This window comes from Syngnathoides biaculeatus, chromosome 4 (genome assembly GCF_019802595.1).
Source record: "Syngnathoides biaculeatus isolate LvHL_M chromosome 4, ASM1980259v1, whole genome shotgun sequence".
In the NCBI taxonomy this organism is placed as follows: domain Eukaryota; kingdom Metazoa; phylum Chordata; class Actinopteri; order Syngnathiformes; family Syngnathidae; genus Syngnathoides; species Syngnathoides biaculeatus.
The window spans coordinates 25,053,080-25,075,467 of NC_084643.1; the positions used below are offsets into that span (position 1 = coordinate 25,053,080).

A 22,388-nucleotide genomic window follows, 5' to 3' on the forward strand; every position below is an offset into this window, starting at 1 on the left:
ACATGATACTAAGTAAGTAATCGTTATTGTCGTATAGTTACGGTGATATTTATCATTTTCAACCGTCGAACGCATCGAACTGAATTGCAATCGGATCATTCAGAAAGGAAAAATATCAATGTTTTCAGGTTAACGCTGAAAAATAGAAGACCGTTTTTTTTTTTTTGTTTGTTTTTAACTCACGAAGAAACCTCCACTGTATTTATGCAATCCTGGGGTGGGGGCGGGAAGGCCTAGCAGAGTGAGTCTCGGAGACAGACCAATCAGAAACCTTTTGCCTTCGACACTTCCTGTTCTGCGGAGTACTTGTGGTGTAGACCAATCAGAAAAGCCAAAAATCTGACAACAGACCAATCAGAAACCTTGTAACCCAATGACGACTTTACACTCCCTCCCCTCTTTTTCCTGGGGGCCAGTAGGTTTGGTCTCAGCTGGACTGGAGGTAACTTGTACTCCAAGTACTTTAAAAGACATTTAAAGGCGATAAAGTGGCAGGATTGAAAAATAACAATCACGACGGGCCACTGGGAGCGCCTTAGTCAAGTCTCATGAGGGGTGTAGCGTAGAAGTGATCCCTCCCGGGCTAGCTCACTAGCTAGTTAGCCATTTGTTCGCAGTCATGTCTTCTCGGCAGCCAAGTTCCAGCAGGCATCGAGGCAAGAAACAACAACAGCAGCGGGTTGACGACGATGACGACGACTCGGACGCCGAGGAGACCTGCCCGAGCCGCAGCCCCAGCCCGAGCCCAAGCCAGGGCCTGAGGAGTTCACAGATCATTCACAGTGGACATTTCATGATGTCGTCGCCCCACAGCGAGCACCCGCCTAAGAAAGGCTACGACTTCGACACCGTCAACATGCAGACCTGTCAAACATATCATTTCGGCAAAGCCAGCACGTCTCACATCTCCATCGACGCTTCGCTCACCAGACTCTTCGAGTGCATGACACTGGCCTACAGGTACGCCACTGGTGGGGAGGAACCAACTCCAATTCGTATTGCCACGATACCATCATGTTTACTTCGACCTGACTGTGACTACCTACACATCAGTAAAACAGAGTGGAATGGAAACTGACAAAATAACATAGATTTTTTATTTCTGTTCATTCAAAGTGTTGGGATACTCTTGGTAATTTTTTTAACATTTGCCAACAAACACATGGTTTATTCAAGCACAAAAGTAATTTACTACTCGTCTCGTTTTTATGTGTTCAGCACAAAAATATTTATGCATCGGTAGTACCACGTTGTGGCATCTTACTGCCAATGAGCTGTCTAAAAATTAGTTGAGGAGCTTCATGTAGTGCTTGACCACCAGCTTGTAGCATCTACAGGCAACAATAAACGTTATAGGTAGTAAAGCATCTTTGGTCCAGTTTGCCTAGGAACCAGTGTCAAATATGGGCGCTACAATACCATGCATGGAGCATGCTGTGACCAACTCTGTGGTGGGAGCAGTGGGAAAGCGCCTTCAACCTTTTCAATCTGGGCCTGCTATATGATGGGACAAGAGGGGGTGTGGCCTCCTCAAACAAACGTCGCACCACCTTCAAATCAAAGCCACCATGTTTCCTCACCGCTGTGTTCTACGCTAGGTGCTCTGTGCCAGTTGTCTGATCTACTGTGAAAATTGCAGTTAAACGATTAAAAAAATGCCCCAGATCAAATCTTATTTTTATCAGCTATCTGTTCGGGATGTTTTTTTTTGTTTGAAAGGTGGAGGACTGGAGTCACTGACAGTGTCGTGGTAGACTCACCTGACTTCAGTGCAGGGAGTGTGGGTACAGTTCCCACTCAGTGACGGTTTCTATATGTGCCCTGTGACTGAATGGTGACCAGTTCAGTGTGGTCTGCCTTTCACCTGAAGTCATTTGGGATAGGCTCTAGCCCCCTGTGACACTAACTAGTATAAGCGCTGTTGGAAATGGATGGCATGAAGCCTGTTTTTGTGTTTCAAAGTAAGATCCCAAACGCCAGTTAAAGTTTCAAGTTGAGGGTCCATGGCTGCTATATGGTTTTAAACAGGGTTAAAGTTTCAAAGAAGGGATTCAAGTCAACATTATAAGGTTTAAAAATAGGGGCTCAAGGTTGTTTTGGGGTTTGGTGTTATGCCATCTTACCCTGCTCTCAGCAGTGACGACAACGAGGAAGATAATGATTTGGAAGAGCGTGTCGCTTGTGCTGGGCGTTCTCAGCACAAGTCACGGGCCCCTCTGCCAAGAGAGAGTCCGTACAACCTGGTGTGGACTACCTCAAGACACAGTCTAGTCCTGAATTTATCAGGCATATTGCCAAAGCAAGCTTGAATGCAGTTAACAGAAACATCAACACCATGTTTAGTACCAGTGACAGTGCAATCATAACTTTTTGTGACCAACATTGTGTTTAAGGTAATTGTTGAGTGATCATCAAAGATCAGACTCAAAATGTTGTTATGATAGTGTGTAAATGTTTTTTTCTGGTTTTGTTTTTCTCCACTAATGGATAAGGTACTAAAAAAGTAATCTACATGAAAAAAAAACATTAATGTCACAAAAAGAAAATCTCATGTGCGGCAAAAATACTCTGCTTGATATTTTGAATAAGCACGCATTTTCATGAGTGCGATTATGAAGTGTTAGTCTCTGAAATTTGGGTATCTTGATCTTTTTTTGTGTGTGGGTGGTAACTTCTTAGTGGCTGGAGAAGTGAAGCCTGCCTTACAGTTGTTGGAAGATAATAGCATGTGTGCAGAGTCTTAAGATTGCTTGACTCTGTGTGTTTGTAACAAGTGAGAAGCAACACACAAGTACACGTGTTTGCAAGTACCCTGTCAACAGTGGCCACTGAGCGGCAATACCCATGGGAGGAGAGCTATGTCTCGAAATTATTTTCACGTGCATTTATCAAATCCACAAATCTTTTCACGATTCACTTCTTTTATAAATCCACAATATAGCCGTGATTTCAACATATTTTCAAATTCACAAATATATCCACAATACACATGTTTTTTTTTTTAAATGTGTGTGCGTCTTTATCATGCCTTGTCATTTGTAAATATCCAATTTTGCTTGTGAATTGTTGGAAATGCATTTGTGGATTCGCTGGCATGCACATTTACTTTTGAGACAAATGTAACTCCATTTCAAGTCAAGTTAGGGAAAAAAAACACGTGGGATGTTCGGCCTTCCATCCGCTAGGCAGCTGTCTCTGTTGAGAGCGTGTATACACATATATATATATAATGAAGAGTTTGTTTTCAAAATGAGACATATCCGTTTTTTTCATTTTGAGAAAAGGGCTTGGTATTGAAGTGAAAACAATAAACTCAATTTATGTTTCTAACTATTGGGGGATGGAAAGAGATGCTAAAAAGTAACTAAATATCATACTACAAAAAAATATTGGCTTTAATATTCACCGAGTTTTTTTGATGACGAATTTCATTTTTTCTCCAAAATGAGACATATCCATTCTATTCTTGGCAAAGTGAGACATATCCAAATTTCGACTTAAACCTTCAGGAGCAGCTGTATTTTTTTTTTAAAAAATCAGTTGCTTTTGATAGGCAATCATGAAAACTATTTGCCTTTCAACATTTCAAGCATTTTAAAATAATATTTAAGACAATGACCACCACATTTAGAGAGTTAGTTATCAGAAATAAGGGTCAGTCACCAGTCACAATTTTCACAATTAGCTCACTAATGTCAGATGTTGAAAAAGGAGATGAAAAAATGGGAATTTCTTTTAAAAAGGTGTTTTTCAGTTATTTAGAAACTGTTCGTTTGTTCAGTATGAGGTCTTGGAAAGGCTGAGTTTACATCATTGTAATTTTGTGTATCTGTATGCGATTCTGCAATCCGACATCTGCAGGCATTGTGTCACTCAGTTGATTAATTTTGTTTATAAGTTGATGTGAGATCATTAAGAAAGTAAACTGCTTCAAACCAGTCCACCAAGGTTAATATGGGTTGCGAGGGATACCAGCAGAAAAAAAATAGGTTGTCGATCTCATACACACATCTCCAAAATGAAATCAGTTTCAAACTCACAAATTCACTGTTTGAAATCTGACTCATTGAGTCTGCTTTCTTTTGATTTTATTTATAGCTGTCGCTGTCGGAGGAAAGAACACTGCAGAATAGGATATAAGTCTGTAGTAATAATAACAGTATTCATAATGCTCATAGACAGAAATTGAGTCTACTCCAAGGGTGTTGATTTCCTTTTAATGTCAACTTTTCTTAAGTCATAGCCGATAACTTTCCTTATAAAAAATGGCAAAAAAAAAGATTGCATAGAATTATAAAAATTTATTCATTCATTAATGATCGTTGGTGAAATATTTTGAGCAACAAAATTACTATTCAAGCATTACACAATCATAGACAAAACAGTATGTTTATTACATTCAGATACAATGGTACTTGGATGAGAACTGAAGTATTAAATTGCAATAATTTCATAAAGAATTAAAATTAAATAGGAAAAGCAGCCTCACAATCGTTCATCTGAGATGACACGCTGTGGCGACCCCGAAAGGGACAAGCCGAAAGAAACATATAGTTCAGCTTGAAAGCAAGAAACACTGTAAAGATAAAATCGACAAAAATGCATGCCATGGATCCAAATAAAAAAAACATGGTAAAATGTATCACATGGCAAAACAATGAAAAGGTTTGCTACTGACTGTACTGGATATTTTTCAGTGTAAACAAAAACAATCTACAAAGATCAAAAGTCTTTATTTTCTTTCAATTCATAAGTACAAAAGAAACATTTCTGATTCACACATCAGTAGATTCTATTAAAAATAGAATTCATGAAAAAGAAAATCCAAATGTGATAAAAAAGGAAACAATAGGTCAACTTCACAAAGAGAAAAAATAGGGTCTACTATCATAGCAAGCGCTTCTTCTTTTCTGACCCCGTTTCCGCTGGGTTTCTTTTCCTTCCCAGCTTCATTCTCTCCGGTGTCTCGTACATAAAATCAAACTCGGCATTAGCATCTCTCTCAAACGTGGGCGCAGCCATTTTGGATGATGATATGGAAGATACCAGAACTTCCCTCTAGACGAATTCTGATTGGATGCTGCTTGCTTCAGCAGCGCACGCTGATTGAACGAAATTATGTCGCATTTTGGTCTAAATAAGATCTCGATATGTCGCATTTTGAAATAAAACGCGATCTCCCTTGGCTGATATAGAACGATATGTCGCACTTTCAACAAAAATCAGAGTATCCCGATAACTACCATTCGGAGCTGGATAATTTTGGCGCGAGTTTCGTAAATCTGAAAAAATGCCTATGTCGTGTTTTGAAAACAAACTCTTCATATATATATATATTATATATATATATATATATATATAATATATATATATATATATATATATTAAAAAATATAACTCTATCACCGGCATAAAAAAAGAACATCGAAACTGTCATTTATTGTGATGTTTCTGGGAAAATATACCGTCCTAAAAACGGTGTTGTCATGACAGGGCTGGATGAGTAGGTCAGGTCAGTTGGCCTATTGGAGTTAGATTGGAAATGGCCACAGATGATAAGATGAAAAAAACGATTGGCAACTTCTTGGTGTAGAATGTTAAGTTTGGGCTTGTTTTGTCAGCAAGTCCTAACCAACGCTTTATTTCAAGCACCAACTCTCATCAGTGAATTACCCGTCAGTGGTTAGAGCACTGGTTTGGAAAACCAGGGGTTGTGGGTTCGTATCCCACTGGGGCCCCCACTCCCTGAGAAGGGTTGCGTCAGGAAGGGCATCCGGCGTAAAAATTGTGCCAAACATATGTGCGTTCATCTGAGATGACACGCTGTGGCGACCCCGAAAGGGACAAGCCGAAAGAAGAAGGAAGAAAGGTGGGATTGTGGTTAAAATAAAGAACTTTATGTTCAATAGATTATTAGGTAACCATTTACTAGAATAAGAGGTAATGTAAAAGCTAAATTTAAAGTGCGGGTGACATCTCTATAAACATTCTAAAATAGATATTGTAATGAAAAATACATATAACAGTATTCACTTCAATGTCTTTACGAAAAAAAAAGTGAGCGGAGAGCGCGTCATCCATGCACAAAGTTGCGCAATTGAGTGTCCCTCGACATCCAAGTGTTCGCCATATTAGTCGCGTGATCTGTCCTTGACGTCATCGTCACTTCCACCGTTGAAAACGCGCAGTGCCTGCTACTATGGAAGCCGAACAACAGAGATATTCAGATTTTTCCAACGCCCCTTCTGACACGGAAGCTCTTTTCAAAAAGGACAACACAACACGACCGAGTGAAGTTACCGGGGCAATATTATACTATTGTTGTTTCGAGCCATATTCAGATGATACGCCATCACGGCCAAACCGCATCCCGTCTGATCCACTTCCGCCACGGAGATGAGGCATCGCGGCTTATCGCAGCCGGCCGGTGTGGCTTATGACGGTTCACAGTCTAGCCGGCGCGCTTCATGCTCGCATGCGACTGAGTAACGCATTCTCGGCTGGGTTCTTCAGAGCCGCCCCTGTCGCAAAGCCCGACACAAAGATGTGACCGCCGAACGAGGCGCCTTAGCCGGTGTGGCTGAGTTTTGGCCCGCCGTGTTATATAAGGAGGGGGTGGAGCCGAGCTATGTTGCAGGCTGAGTGAGACATTGTTGGCTGGGCGATGCGCACATCGACACATTTCATACGCGGATCTTTTACGTTATGGAGAGACTAATTACGTGGTCTGCCCCAAACTATTTCTTTTTAGTTGCTGTATTCACACCTACGTGTTATTTGGAACCCACGAAGCTCTCGTCCTTTGCACCCGTGCAATCCATTTTTCACAACGAAGAGGGTCTCTTTCAAACTTATGAAGGGTAACTCCATTCTCCCGAGTGTTCAAGCAATGTCCAGCAATGCAAAGAGCCGGTATTTTGGCTAACACAAAGGAACAATGAGCTACCTTCCTGGAGGTAAAACTAATGGAAACAAAGAAGTCCACGAAGGGGCGCCACTGTCCTTTACGTCACTTCCTGCTTCTTCTCGACAACAAATTCCTGAGAGGATTTTCATGGCGGGAGTTACAAAAAGATGTATATGTCAAAATCATGTTTTGTGGTGAAAAAACACATGGGACCATATTGGCTGTGGGTTTTTCATTAATAATATTCCAAAAATCATCCGTTTGACGACACTTGAGCTTTAACAATATATGGGGTGAGACAAAAGGAGACACAGCATTCCTCAGCCTATTCGCTGTTTGTGAACCCGCTGAGAACAGGAGTGTCAAACTCGTTTATGTCGCGGGCCACTTTGTGGGTGCGGTTTCCCTCATTATGATGGAAACCATAGAAATCTTAAATCCCGCTCATCATAGTTACACATACAATTTATGAAATAGTTTTGGAATCAACGGTAATGGATTTTTCTTCTATTGTTGATGTCTGATAACACAAAAATCCTTGCAGTATCTCAATGTTATCATTTATGATGTGACAATTTGAAGTTTTTGTACAGATTTGAACAAGAATAATGAAAGTTGACACACATGACATGCCTTCACGGGCAACATAAAATCGTGCCGTGGGCCTCATCTGACCCCCAGGCTTGAGTTTGACACATGTGGCCTAGAAGGATGGAAGAATCATCTGAGAGAAGGGTGAAAGTAAAGAAGGTAACAAGGATTGTATGAAAGGAAGAGGACGGATGCAAGTAAAGATGAGGGTCATCTCCAATTTTAACATTTCCACCTCCTCAACACACAAAACTACACTTGACTTGAAATTTTACCACTCACATTAAAACCTTAATTTAAAAACCTTAACCCATGTTTAAATCCCTAATCTTATCTTGAAACCCTGATTTAAAATCCTAACTGCAAAACCTAACTCAGACTGTGTACTGTAAACAACATACTTTGACATACTGCCAAATGCACAGCGCTCGTCATGATGTTGAGCAGCTGGAGGCTGTTTTATGGATTACAATTCCACATATTTTTCTACAATTCCCACTGGGCTGAATTTTCCATTACAAAAAAAGGACAAATAAAAGCTGTGTAGTTAGTGTGCACACGTCTTCTCGAAAGGTGACTCTCAGCAAAATATGAAGATGTTTCTATTTATGGATCGTAGACGACTCAGACGAGGATTCCCTCTGACTTTTGGAAACCGGCTTAGACTCGTTGTCACGACTAATAATAGAGCAGGAAAGCACTAGCGAGGAAGTGTGTTACTGTTGTTGGACTTTATTTAGTTGAACCATGCTCCACATATTCGACAAGCTTTCATACCGCCACAGGTGTCAAATTCAAGGCCCACAAGCCAGACCCGGCCCTCCGCATTTTATTTGGCCGATAAAAGCGAATCATGTACGACAAGTTTGTTTCTTGCAAAAAAAAAAAAAAAAAACAATGTTGCAAATTGTTTTTACATTGAATAATGTTGAGATATTGCAACCTTTTGTTTCGTTACCAATTCCCCTTTTTAAAATAAATCGAACAATACTTAGTCATTTACTAGCTTCTGATTTAATGCTTCACTTTATTTACTGCATATGTAAATATGAGGCAGTTATACATTTATATGGGTTTACAATGCGGTGGCCCTCTGAGAGAAACTAAGATTACGATGTGGCCTGTGGCGAAAATGTGTTTCACACCACTGATTTACAGCGTTATTTCATTTAGGAGACAGGAAATGGGAGAATTGCGGGAAGGAAAGTAGGAAGCAACTGTGAGTTCATCTCAACTCTTTTTGTTGAGTTTGCAGTTTGACGAATTTCCACGAATGACTCATGTTTTGGGGGGCCTCATCATCCCTGAAATTGAGCAAAATGCGCATTGTACATGTTTTTGTGTTCATGTACACCAACAAGTCATTTACGGCACAGAAGTAATTTTAATTGCTGATACTGTTAACTTATTTGCCACTGTTAGCAATTTCCAATTCAGAATTCCCCATATTGCCAGCCATTTAAGTAGAGAATATTTACTTTTCTTTCAAGAGTTACAAAATGCTGTGTCCTGTGACAACACAAGCACTGTTTTTCCTTTCCTTTGTAATCAGCAGTAGAACCTGGTTTGGTTTCACCTAAAACACCTTCCCCTTGAATTCATACTTGACGTATATGTACAGCCAACACTTAACTTCTAACTGACAGCTATAAAAGGCAGTGGCTGTGAATGACGTCAAGTGAAACTGAAAGGAATTTCATTTGTTTCCTCAGCGGAAAGCTGGTGTCTCCCAAATGGAAAAACTTCAGGGGTCTGAAGCTTCTGTGGAGGGACAAGATCCGCCTCAACAACGCCATCTGGAGGGCCTGGTACATGCAGTGTAAGATTTCAATGCTGTCTCCTCATACTTTGGTCTTGACAAGTTTGAGTGACTAAAGGTGACTTTTTTTTTTTTTTTTGGTCACCCCCAGATGTGGAGAGAAGACAGAATCCTGTTTGCCATTTTGTGACCCCTCTGGATGGAAACATTGACCTGGAAGCACATCGTTCCTCAGAGGTGAATGGTTTAAACCCAAATTAAAGGTCAAGTGTCATCCCTATAAACATTCTAAAATAGATAGTGAAATGAAAAATACATATAACATTATTCACTTCAATGTCTACATGAAAAAATAATTATGAGCGTAGAGCGCATCATCAATGCGCAAAGTTGCAGAAGTGTCATTCGACATCCAAGTGGTCGCCATATTGGATGCATTTGCTGTTCATGATGTCACCCCGGACATTCGGCATTGAAAACATGCTGTGGCCACGACTGTGGGACACGCCCCTTCAGACACGGAAGCTCTTTTCAAAGAAGAGAACGTCTCACAGTCAAGTCAAGTGTCCGGGGCAATATTATCCTATCGTTTCGAGCCATATTTAGATGATATGCAGATCACTTCTAAATAACAACAGACAGTATGTAGCGATTACAACGCCGCGGCACGGGTTCAACGAGGCGATCACGGTTTTGGCCGGGGTGGCACTGAGGTGGCTCATCGCGGCGCCGGGTGGGGCTGCTTTACGGCGTTGTCGTCGCTCGCGGCTGAGTGCGCCATAAACAATTATTTATCACTGCCGCCGTAGGCGGTGTTGTCCATCACGGACGACGGCGGCAGCTATCAGCAACCTTTCCGGGAATGGTGCACTCAGCCGCGTGCGATGACAACACCCGAAAGCGGCCCGTCTCGGCACCGTGATAAGCCACCTCTGCAACGAAGATGAGCCACCCCAGCCAAAGCAGGCGGATGCGAAGCCGTGACCGGCGGATGTGCCGCCGAAGCCATGACTAGCGGACATGGTGCCGAAGCCATGACCGGCGGACAAGCACGGCTTCGACCAGGCTTGCTCATACAGACTCCCAGAGATTATGTATGAGCCAGCCTGGCCGAAGCTGTGCTCGTCCGCGAGGCACGATGCCTTCGTCACGGAAGCCGTCCGACACGCACATCAAAACATTTAGAACCCCTGTCATACGTACGCGGATCTTTTGTTACATTATGAGAGACAGATTACGTGGTCGGCCCCAAACTATTTTTGTCATTTGGAACCCACGAAGCTCTCGTCCCTTTCACCCATCCAATCTATTTTTCATGACGAACCAGACCAAACTTATGAAGGGTAAATCCATCCTCCTGAGTGTTCGAGCAATGTCCAGCAATGCAACAACCCAGCATTTTGGCTATCACGAAGGAACAACGAGCTACCTTCCCGGAGGTAAAACTAATGGAAAGAAACGAGTCCACTTGAGGGCGGTCCTGCTATGTACGTCACTTCCTGCTTCTTTTCGAAAACAAATCCCTCGAGAGGATTTTCATGGCGGGAGTTACAAAAAGCCATATACGTCAAAATCATGTTTTGTGGTGAGAAAACGCACGGGTCCATGTCGGCTGCTGTTTTTTCATTAATAACATGCTAAAAATCTTGCATTTCATGACATTGGCCATTTAAAGATGATAATAAATCGAATAACGTCATTTATTTTGACTCCCAGATGATCACCACCGAGGGAAAGTGCTGGAAGAGAAGAATAGAAATTGTCATTCGAGAGTATCACAAGTGGAGGACCTACTTCAAGAAAAGAGTTGAGTTTGAGTTCCATTCACTTTTTTTGATTAGTTGTACAGTATTATTCCTCTTACTGAGTATCTCTTCAGTTGCAGAAGCATAAGGATGATGATCTGTCGAGTTTGCTCAAGGTATGCAAAAATATGAAAGGACAGGGGGGAGCAAATCACGCACGCAGCTTGTCACCTTCACCTTAATGAACCCAAAATATTTTAACACTGTTTGCATCATTCAAAGTAGGGATGAGCCTTTGACGATTTCAAGTTACACTTCTTTTTTTGAAAAAAAGGAAAAACATAAACACGTTGCTTCATATTCAGTGGATATAAAAACTCTACAAGCCACGTTCAAATGCCTAGTGTTGGGATATAAAAAAAATGACGCCAGGATGAATAATTTCTGATTTTTTTCCATCGCTAATGGGACCTATAAATTGTAAAATTCAGTTGAAAAAATGAAATCTTTTTGAGGTAGGAAGTAAAAAATAAACTGTGATTTACATTTTTTGTATGTCACAAAAAATGTCAGTTGAACAGTTGACTTTTTATATCTTCTTTTTCCATATCAATTACAAAAGAGAGTATGTTTTTTAAGCCATTAAAAACCAATTTTAAAGTTTCAAGCCAAAGAAGGGGTTTAGGTTTCAAATTAGGATTTCAAGTCAGGGTTAGAGTTTCAATATAAGGTTTCAAGCTTACTTGGATTTCAAATTTTGGGTTCCCCAGGGTTAGGGTTTCAAACAATGATTAGTTTCTAGCTATCGTTAGGCTTTCAATTTTGAGTGTTGATACAGGGTTATGCTTTCAAAAGCAAGTTTTTAATCCAGGTTCAGGTTTTCAAATCAGGTTATTTTTTTAAATTTTTAACAAGGATAAGGGTTTCAAGGCAGGGTTGAAATTTCGAACACCGTTAGGGTTTCAAGACATTGTTCGGATTTAAGGTTCCAAGCAAGGGTTGGGTTTTCAAATTCTAGAAATTTAAATTAGGGTTTCAAATTTGAGTTTCAACTCTGGGATAGGATATCAACTGACAGTAAACATTGGTTTTGATCAATAAATGTACAATATTTGGCTCATCCTTCATTTGAATTGCGCACTGACGCTTTCTATCAGGAAGGCACACCTGGCGTTTTGTGTGTCCGTGTGCAGGTGATTGTGTAATTGTCCACCCGAACTTGTTGGCTGTGCTGAAGCCCGAGTGCTTGTGTGAATAACTGGCTTGGTGCTTGCATTTGTAACACCTGAAGGGGCCCAAGGAGCAGTTAGCGCTGTTTGGGGAAGTCGCTCCAGACATGCTCCGTGCTTGCTTTTGTCAGGATGAAGAGAGCCAGGCCCCGGTTCCCATGGAGCTGGAGAGTCTCTTTGATATGGAGGTGCTCATGTCCGAGGTGTCCGACACACTCTTCTCCACCTTGGTCTCACACCAGACCACCGCTTGGCCCAACCCCAAGGAGATTGGTGAGGAAGGCCACTTTTTAGTAGTTTATTTTATTATTTCAAACCAGCATAAGTCCCAAAAATAAGATTAAGGCTGTCAAATGAACTTTTCAAACCAGGGTTAGGTTTTCAAAGGAGTCTTTTATGTCCAGTTTATGGTTTCAAAGAATGGTCAGGGTTTTTCATTAGGGCTTTTAGTGGTTACCTTTTTAAATTCATGTTGCAGGCCAGTGTTGGGGTTTTAACGAAAGCCTATTGGCTTTCAAATTGTGTTTTAGAGCCAGGGATAGGATTTAAAGTTACATTTAGGGTTTCAAAGTAAGGTTTAGGCTTCAGGGTGGGTTTTAAGCCTGGTTTGGTGTTTCAATCAATAGTCAGTGTTTTAAATTAGGTTTTAAAGACATGATTAGCATTTTAAAGTATAAATTTCAAGCAAGGATTTAAAATAAGGTTAGGGTTTCAAAGTAACATTGTAGGATTTTCAAATTACTGTTCAAAATTGGGTTTTCCAGCCAAGGTTAGGGTTTCAAGCCTTGACTAGAGTTTTCAAAGTAGGGTTTCAAATAGGATTATCGTTTTAAAGTATTTCAAAGTAAAATCCCAAACTAGGGTTAAAGTTTCAAGTTCGGGATTCAGGCCTGCTTTATGGTTTTAATCTGGGTTAAGGTTTCAAAGAAGGGATTCATGTCAAGGTTATGAGGTTTAAAAATAGGATTTCAAGATTGTGTTTGGGTTTTAACTTAGGGTTTAGAGTTTTGAAGAAAGTTAAAATTCAAATAGTTCTACAAGGGGTTTGGGTTTCAAATTGGGGTCCAAAACCAATGTTGTAGTTTCAAATTAGTGTTTCAATCTCGGTGTAAGGTTTTAAAGCAAGATTCTTTAAAAACAAATTCACGCGAGGTTCGAAATCAAGGTTTCAAGTCGCTCTTTGATTTTCAAGTTGGGATGTCAAATTTGAGTTTAAAATTTGACTTAAAGTTTTAAAGTTGAGTGTCACCTTAAGGTTAGACCTTAAAATAGGACTTCAAACCATTTTTTGTTGTTGTTTTTTAGCCATGGTTAAGGTTTTACAATGCGGTTTCAACGTGTGTAAATGACGCTTTATTTTAAATTAGGGTGTCAAATTAGGGTTTTTAGACGTTGGCTATGGGGACAACATGACAGTGTTTAACCAAATACTTTTTTGCCTTCCACAGCTCATGCGGTGAATGCAGACATGATCCAACCTGGACTCATGCAGTTACAGCCCAACCTGGACTTCTCTTTTGATCCACTACAAGGTAGCGAACAGCCAACTGTGTGGCCCCACACTATTTGCTGATATCTCATTTTTAAGGGGAATCCTGATACACCCTTGTAACATTTTCAATAAGATTTGAAGATAAGTTTACAATTTTAGTGAAGTACTTCCATGTGACGTATGGTCATACTTTCAAACCTTCAAACCAGAGCTAGGGTTTTAAAACAGAGTTTCAAGCTAAAATTATAAGATTTTAATTTGGGGTTTCAGGCTTTCACATTTGAGTTTCAAATCAGGGATGGGTTGCAAGCCTGGGTTTAGGTTTTCAAACAATAGTTAGACTAGCAAATTAAGATTTTATGACAGGGTTAGAGTTTCACTGAAGAGTTTCAAGGTAAGGTTGTAAGGTTTCAACTGATTGGGTAAACTGTGGGTTAGGTTTTCAAGACTAGGTTTGGGTTTTCAAGTAAGGCTTCAGTTAATTTTTCAACTAGGGGTGTCGCAATCCCATGTCAGCAAAAAACAAATATTGGATCGGACTGGATGCGAAATCTCAGATTTTACCACTCGTACAAGTAGTGTGCTCCAGCACTTCTATCCAACAGCGCTTGGACAGCATGCAGAGCCCATGTGATCATAACAACAGGTTGCTAAGGTGCTACAAGAGTAACAAGTAGTCAGAAAGAATGTTGTTTATTGACACTGCAGTTAAAGTTAATTATAAAAATAAACACAATAACAAAAGAATTACACCTATTGACTATTCTTTCTGCAGACGTCGTTTCTTTCTTCGTTTTTTTTTCACATACATTATCAGGCAGGTAATTGATTCGGCCATTCTAGCAGCTTTATTTCAGTTTTAAAGCAATTGAGTTTCCTTGACACTATGTTTTGGATTATTATCCCCCTGAAATGTCCACCCACGCTTCATTTTCATTATTCTCATGGATGGCAAGAAGTTTTTGTCAAAAAGACTTTTGTCCATTCATCCTACCTTCAATAATGTGGTTTACCAGCACTATTTGGTGGAAAAACAGGCCCACACCTTCTTGTTCCCACCTCCGAACCTCACTGTTGTTATGGTGTTTTTATATCCAGTGACGCTTCTCCTGCAAATGTGTACATTATTGTGTGCTAAGAGTTCAATTGTGCTTTCATTTGAAGAGACTATATTCTCCCAGCAATTGACTGGCTTGTCCAAATATTCTTCAGTAAACTTCATATTAGTTTTGACATGCTTTTTTTCTTAGCAATGAGGTTTTACATGGTCTGCATGCATACCGGCCATGTCAGGGGAGTTCATTACTCACTGTTTTCCTTGTGACAGCAATACTTGCTAATTTCACGTCTCTCTAAAGCTCTCCACAGGTGGCCATTGTTCTTGGACAACTCTTTTGTTTATTCTTTGTACTCCTCTGTCAGAAATCTTTCAAGGAGCACCAGATCGAGGCTAATTTATGGTGGTATGATAGCCTTTCCACTTGAATATTATGGCCCCAACACTGCTCACTGAAAACATTTAGAGGCTTAGATATGTGCCTGTAACCAATGCCATCTTTATGTTTTGCAACAATTACTTTGGGTACTTTGCTAAAACATCTTTAGTCACCAACCTTGGGTTCAACCTGGGGTCAACACTCCAGAGCAAATGTGAGTGTGGTAAGGAAGTGAAGAAACAGGTCCAAACAGGTTGGAACAGCTGATGGAACGTGTCTGGTGTGTTATTTTACAGAAGAGTCTCTGTTGGGATGAAGGGCAGTTTATGAAACAGTGGTGACGCCGGCCATGATGTAGGGGTTAGAGATGGTGGCACTGAAGCGACAAGAGAAAGCAGAGCTGGAAGGGGGCAGAACTAAAGATATCGAGGTTCTCTCTAGGAGTGAGCAGGTTGGATAGGATTCAAAATAAGATCATTAGAGGGACAGCCAAAGTTTGATGTTTTGGAGACAAGGTTAGAGAGAGCAGACTCCGATGGTTTGGACATGTCCAGAGGCGAAAAAGTGAGCATATTGGTAGAAGGGTGCTGAGGATGGAGGTGCCAGGCAAAAGAGCGAGAGGAAGACCAAAGAGAAGCTTGATGGATGTTGTGAGGGAAGACACGAGGGCAATGGGTGTGAGAGAGGAAGTGCCAGTCACTCACATTTGAAAAATTTATGGTGGTCAGTCATGCCCGCAGATATAAAGTTGCGGGTGTGTGTTCTGTTTGTAATTATGAGTGTACTCCTTTAACAGCGGAGGAGGGTGGTGTCAGGTAATCTAGGAAGTAGAAGTAGGCTGAACAGCAGCTCGTTAGAGACCGTGTGCTTCCGTGTTTTAAATAAATAAATAAATATTGTCCTCCATTCGTTACCTGTACTAGTGTCACCCGTTTGAACTCATCAGTATAAAAAACATGTCCATAATCTCAGTCGCACGCCAAACTCTACTATGGGCAAAACCAAAGCGCAGTCAAAGGATACCAGAAACTAAATTAGAGACCTGCACCATGGTGCGAAGACAAAATAGGTAAACAGCTTGGTGTGAAGAAATCAACTTTAGGAGCAATTATTAGAAAATAGAAGACGCTCAAAACCACTGATAATTTCCCTCAATCTCGGGTTCCATGCAAGAGCTCACCATGTGAGCTCAAAATTATCACAAGAACGGTGCGCAAAAATCCCAGAATCCACAGAGGGAAACCTAGTGAATGACCTGCAGAGAGCTGAGACAACACACTGTGCTGCCAAGGGCTCAAATCGCGTAGTACCAGGTGTGTCCCCGTGCTAAGTCCAGTCCGTGTCCTCTATGAAGTTTGCTAGAGAGAGTTTGGATGATCCAGAAGAGGATTGAGAAAATCTCATATGGTCAGATGAAACCAAAATAGAAAAATAGAATACAATTTTGGTAAAGACTCAACTTGTCATGTTTAGAAGAGAAAAAATGTTGAATTGGATCCTAAGAATACTACACGTAATGTGAATCATGGGGGTGAAAACATCATACTTTGTGGCTGTTTGTCTGCAAAGGGACCAGGATGACTGATCTCTGTAAAGGAAACAATGAATTGGGCCATGTATCGTGAGATTTTAAGTGAAGACCTCCTTCCATCAACAAAGGCATGAAAGATGAAACGTGGGTGGGTATTTTAGTGTGACAATGATCCTAAACGCACCACCTGGGCAACGAATGAGTGGCTTCGCAAGAAGGTCCTGGAGTTTTACAGATCTCAACCCCATAAAAAAATCTTTGGGGGAGTTGAAAGTCTGTGTTGGCCACCGATGAACATCTGCATGTAGGAATGGGCCAAAATACCTTGTGAAGACTTACAGAAAACATTTGGCCTCTGTCACTGCCAATAAGGGTATGTAATATTCATAAAACAAAGTATTGAGAGGATTTTTTGTTATTGACCAAAATACTTATTTTCCATCACCATTTGCTAATAAATTATTGAAAAATCAGTGACTTTTCATGTTTTTTTCCCCATCACTTAATCTCTCATAGGTGAGGTGTACCTTTGATGAAAATTATAGGCCTTTTCATCTTTTTCAGTAGGAGAACCTGCATAGTTAGTGGGTGAACAAACACTTTTTTGCCCCACTGTTTGTGCTAGTGTGTGTGTGTGTTTGTGTCTAAAAACACACACCGAGTAGGAACATACTTCCTTGACACCGTCTTGTGGCATTTTGGGATATTACTGAGACAATAAAAATCCCTGAATTGGTTATTTGGTTATGATTCCACAAATTTCAAAAGATAGGACAAGAAAAAATACATGGTCGACAGATCACTTTTTTTTCTTTTTTCCATCTTTTTTTCTTTTTTACTTTTGCAGTCATTTTTTTCAAATTTTTTAAATTTTAAAACTGATCAAATGGATCTGCATCATGAGGACAATCCATACACTTTTCAGTGTTCATAAAATCTACATTTATGGCTAAAAATTAGTTGTATTTTTTTTCTTTTTTTAAATGGTTACATGCAGTGCAGTCGCATTGGTCTACCAAAGCAACAAACAATTGACTTGTTTTTCCAGTGGTGTGGTGCTATTGTAGAAATAGAATCGACCGAGTCCTGCACACTCCCTCATAAACACACACTAATTGTGCACAGTAGTTTCCTTAACCTAGTAACCCAGAGAATAGACGATGATTTATTAATTCCTTTTATTTAATTTGATTTTTTTTCTTTTTTTTACTAACCGCTTGCTAACATAGAGACTCTTGTTTTCAGACTTATTTCACAGCCTCCGTCCGCCCGCCTTCTTCCCCGTTTCCCCCACTGCACCATCAGTCACCCCTCTGCCCAGCAGCAGCTCTCCGTCGCAGGTAAAAACGGAGCGCAGCGAATTTAACACCACGCCACCTCAGACGGGAAGTGTAAGATTTTGTGCTTCTCCGCTCCATCTTCTTGCCTCCTTTTCTGTCCTTTACAAGTACCGACACAAATTCACGTAGCATAGTAATTTTACTAAACTGAATGATGGCCCACGACCAGTCTGCTTAACCACATCCCCTGAAATGTAGAGGCAGAAATAAGCGTCTCCGTCTTTAAATGTGAACGTTAAGGGCGTACTCGAAATATAACAGATTGATATCTATTGTACAAGGTGGCGGTTAATATGAATAACTGGCTACAAGGGTGTTAGATAATTCTATGACAGTGGATTATTTGCATGCATGTGACAGCATTCTGTGGACCTTTTCTTCATAAGAGATTATTTTATTATTTTTTCTTTGTCATTCTTTTTATTTCTTACAGTTCTGTTGATGTGTAATTTGCAAGGTCACAGCACCAGTTATTATGAGGAACTGCCAAGAAACGTTTACGTCCTTAAGTGTGCGTGGAAAAAAAAATGGGAGGCCATGACTGGGCTTTCAATGGATTGTTTAGACTGTGGATTACTTCTGGCACTTTCTCTTTACATCCCTCTTTCTTATGTAATATTCTATTGTTTGAGGTAGCAGTTATTATGAGTAACTGCCATGAAACCACTACATTATAGCAGTTGTATGTGTGGATGATAAATTGTGCAGATTATAGCTAGTGCTGGGAGATATATAATGAAGCATGTGTCAATCTAAAGAGTGCCCCGAATCCCAGTGTCGCTCCTGCAACCGCATCAAAACAAACTTTGCAAACAGGATCGATGTTCAACTTCGTGTTTTGAGAGCATGAGCATCAAATTGAGTGAGGTAAAGTTAGCAATCTCATTGTTTTGCCAAGAACATGATTCAGTAGAAAAAGATGGATTCAGAAACCCATTGAAAACATTGGATCCCAGATACGTGTTCCAGTGGAGGACGTATTTTGCAGAAGCGCTGTCTAAACTTCAATATAAAGTCACGGAGAAAGTTCTGGAAAGTATGTTGGTTTTAAAATGCTTTGCTGCGACTACCAACGTTTGGGGTACGAGTCACACAATCCAACTCCTATTTGAGCGTCATTGTTCATGACGTCAAAGGCTAGGAGCTGAAAATTATGTGGGAAATGATTGGCAAGGATTTAAAGGTACTTTAAATTTTAATTTTGATTGAGTCAGAGAATCAGGGCGAGTTACTATAATGGCTCCCCATTGTTTGAGTTAAAGGTTTAAGTAACTGCTGTCGTTCATCCAAAATTGTTCGACAGGGTGGAGGCCAGTTCATCCACATCAAACTCTGTCATCCATGTTTTTATGAACCTTGATTTGGGCACTGATACACAGTCATTTTGGAACAGGAAGTAGCCATCTCCAAACTGCTCCCCCAAAGTTTGAAATGTCCAAAATATTCACATGAGCTATAGTGAAAGAAACTGAATCCTTACCAAGAGATTTTAGACAGTCAAACAGTTTGGAGCACCTTCCTGTTCCAACGTGTCTCTGCACCAGTGCACTAAGCAAGCTATATAAATACACGGATGAGAGAATTTGATATGGAAGAACTTGACTGGCCTGCACAGAGCCCAGGCCTAGCCTGATAGAACAACCTTTGGTTGATTTTGATTGGAAAGTGACCAAGGCCTTCTCGTCCAACATCAGTGTGTGACCTCGCAAATATGATCCTGGATGAATGGGATAAAAATCCCGTGAAGTCACTCCCCAACCTTGTTTAAAGCCTCCCATAAGAGCTGACGTTGTTACTGCTGCAATGCGTAGACCAACGTTATATTAAACTATAGGTATTTAGAAGAACACTTAAAATCATGTCTGAGTCAAGGCAGGTGAGCGAATACTTTCGGCAATAATGTGTATGTCCTGGTTTATGATGTAAATTACTTTGCCCTGGTTAAATTTTCTACATGTACGTATATACTTAAATACATTCCAAGTCACATTGAATATTGACATCAGGCAAAAGATAGTTGTGATATCATATTTAGGCCCTACTCCCCACCACTAGCCATAGCCCACTTGAAGGGGAAGTCTACCGATCTTGAATAAATGTCAGAGTACTCACACAAGTGCTAAGTGGTCTTAAGCATGGTTTCAATGGCCCTGTGTGTACAGGCTCGAGATGATTATGGTTTACAGCGGGGGTGTCAAATTCAAATTCACAGTGGGCCAAATTTTTTAATTGAACAAAGCCGTGGGCCAAGGTTGAACAAATGAACCTTTTAATATGGAACCAAAGAAGTGTGTAATACTTGTAATACCGGTGGGCTAGCTCTAATATGAATTTGAAATTGCCTCGCGGGCCAAATAGGGCCGGAGTTTGACACCTATGGTTTACAGTATATGCACACAGATAACTTTGCAAAGATAAACCTCCCGGGCAGTTGTAATAAGCGTAGGCTCAGAGTAAAGGAGTAGAGGTGTACCTTGACTTACAAGTGCCCCAACGTCCGAGTTTTCTCGGTAAATACTTTGCTTTTTTGCTTTGTGTGTTGTTATAAGCCAGAATTTGAGGCACTAGTAGTTTCAAATACAGCCCACCTGGGTGAATATTAGTGCAAAGATGAAGAGTTTATATGTGTGTTATGTTTATATATGATTAACTGGCAACCACTTCAGGCTGTACCCCGCCCCTCACCTAAAGATAGCCGGTATAGGCTCCAACTCACCTGTAAAACCTGGTGGGGATAAGTGGTATAGAAAATGAATGCATGAATATTCTCTATTCCTCGCAAAAAATGACTTGATACCGCTGTAGCTTACTGAGTGTGTTGTGAAACACCTCTTTGTGTGGTTCTTTGTGTTTTACTGCCCCCCTGGTCGCCAAGGTGAATACACCAGAGGGAGCAGCACAATGTTAATAGAAAATATTCTATTTAAATATGTCACTAGTGCATGTTTTTACAAGGTACAATACTGTAGAGTGCTTAAGGCAACACTGTACATATAAATTCAAGTACAAGCATGGTACAGTCATGAATGAAACTCATAAATCAAGGTACCACTGCACATGTGTTTTGCCACCAGGGCCAGTTAATGTCATCCATGCAGCTCGCAGACAGCACCATCCCTCCTTCAATAAGCAGTGGGACCAGTGCTGCCGCCATTGTGGAGAACTCGTACTTGCCTCTTTATCCCGGGCAGGCGGCACTTGGCGACCACGCCCCCGTTTCCTCCCGGAATCCACTGGTGTCCGAGTGCCTCCCGCCAGCAGTAGCAGCCATGGAACCCTCCACGTTGGAGCCCGTGGCAGCTTTGGGCGAGACTGCCACGATCTCTTCCTCCTCCGCGGTGGCTGCTGGTTCCACGTCCACACATCCCCTACCGCCTCCACCCCGGTTACCGTCCTTAGTTCCGCTGGTAGCCACCCCAGCACCTAGGCCGCCGCCCCCTCACACTTTCGCCCGCCCTCGACATCTCCAGCCAGCCAACGGCAACAAAAAACGAGATCTGAAGAAGATTACCCCTGCAAGCCCGATTGGCCCCCAGCAGCTCTTCATTACAGGTGTGGATGCAATGTTCACTTTTTAAACCAAGGATTCTAAAACGTTTTAGATCTGGGGAGACAATTTTCACACACAAAATAAATAACTATAAAATTGCATCTGAATTCCCAATAAAAATGCCATGTGAATCAGTTTGAACAAAGGGCATGCAGAGATATTTAAAGGGGCAGACACGTTAATTGAGCATCTTCTGCTGGAGAGTTAATAAAAATGTCTCTATACATTCATAACACTGATGCTCATGTCTGAATTTATCAAACAGTTATCGTAAAAGGAAAATTATGCAACTTGTACTGTGTTCAAATAAAGTAGTGACAGCTGGCCAGATAATTACCGTAAATTCTGCTGCATAATTTTTTTCCCCAAAATATTATCAAAAGTCAATAGTCCGCATTATACATGGATATAGGGGGGAATGGGGGAAAAAAACATTTTATAAATGTATGCTTCCATCTAGAGGTTTTAGTAGAGCTGTACACTTTCATTCCAATATGCTACCACCACCTAGAGGTTTTGAGAAAGGTGTACACTTTCATTGAAATATACCACCGCCACCTAATGGTTATGAAAAACAGCCTGCACTTTCATGCCGAGGTACAACAGTGCTCATAAGTTTACATACTTTTTTTTAAATATAACAACCATATTTAATTTCTTTATGGTTATATTTTATGACAATGCTTTTTAGAAATTCTTGACTGTTCAATTTGAATTCCATTAGAATTAAATTAAATGTTTTTCCCCTGGTCTTTCATGTTTTATTTAATAAATTGTACCCATCTTACAAATTCTCCCTTGCTAATCA

General features: G+C 40.7%; 1 protein-coding gene across 7 annotated transcripts in view; it reads left to right on the forward strand.

Moving 5' to 3' along the window:
• Positions 1-400: 400 nt before the first annotated feature.
• The window catches only part of mlxip (MLX interacting protein), a 43,301-nt gene continuing 21,313 nt past the window's right edge, over positions 401-22,388 (forward strand). For 2 of the 7 annotated variants that reach the window (XM_061818637.1, XM_061818639.1), the window contains exons 1-9: positions 401-960; positions 9,211-9,317; positions 9,409-9,494; positions 10,974-11,063; positions 11,137-11,178; positions 12,294-12,504; positions 13,680-13,763; positions 17,936-18,030; positions 21,105-21,582. In XM_061818637.1, coding sequence (XP_061674621.1) covers positions 620-960; positions 9,211-9,317; positions 9,409-9,494; positions 10,974-11,063; positions 11,137-11,178; positions 12,294-12,504; positions 13,680-13,763; positions 17,936-18,030; positions 21,105-21,582 — 1,534 coding nt within the window. In that variant the 5' untranslated portion in view covers positions 401-619. The remainder of the gene's footprint in view (positions 961-9,210; positions 9,318-9,408; positions 9,495-10,973; positions 11,064-11,136; positions 11,179-12,293; positions 12,505-13,679; positions 13,764-17,935; positions 18,031-21,104; positions 21,583-22,388) is intronic. The other 5 variants (XM_061818638.1, XM_061818641.1, XM_061818640.1 and 2 more) reach the window with 5 other exon arrangements.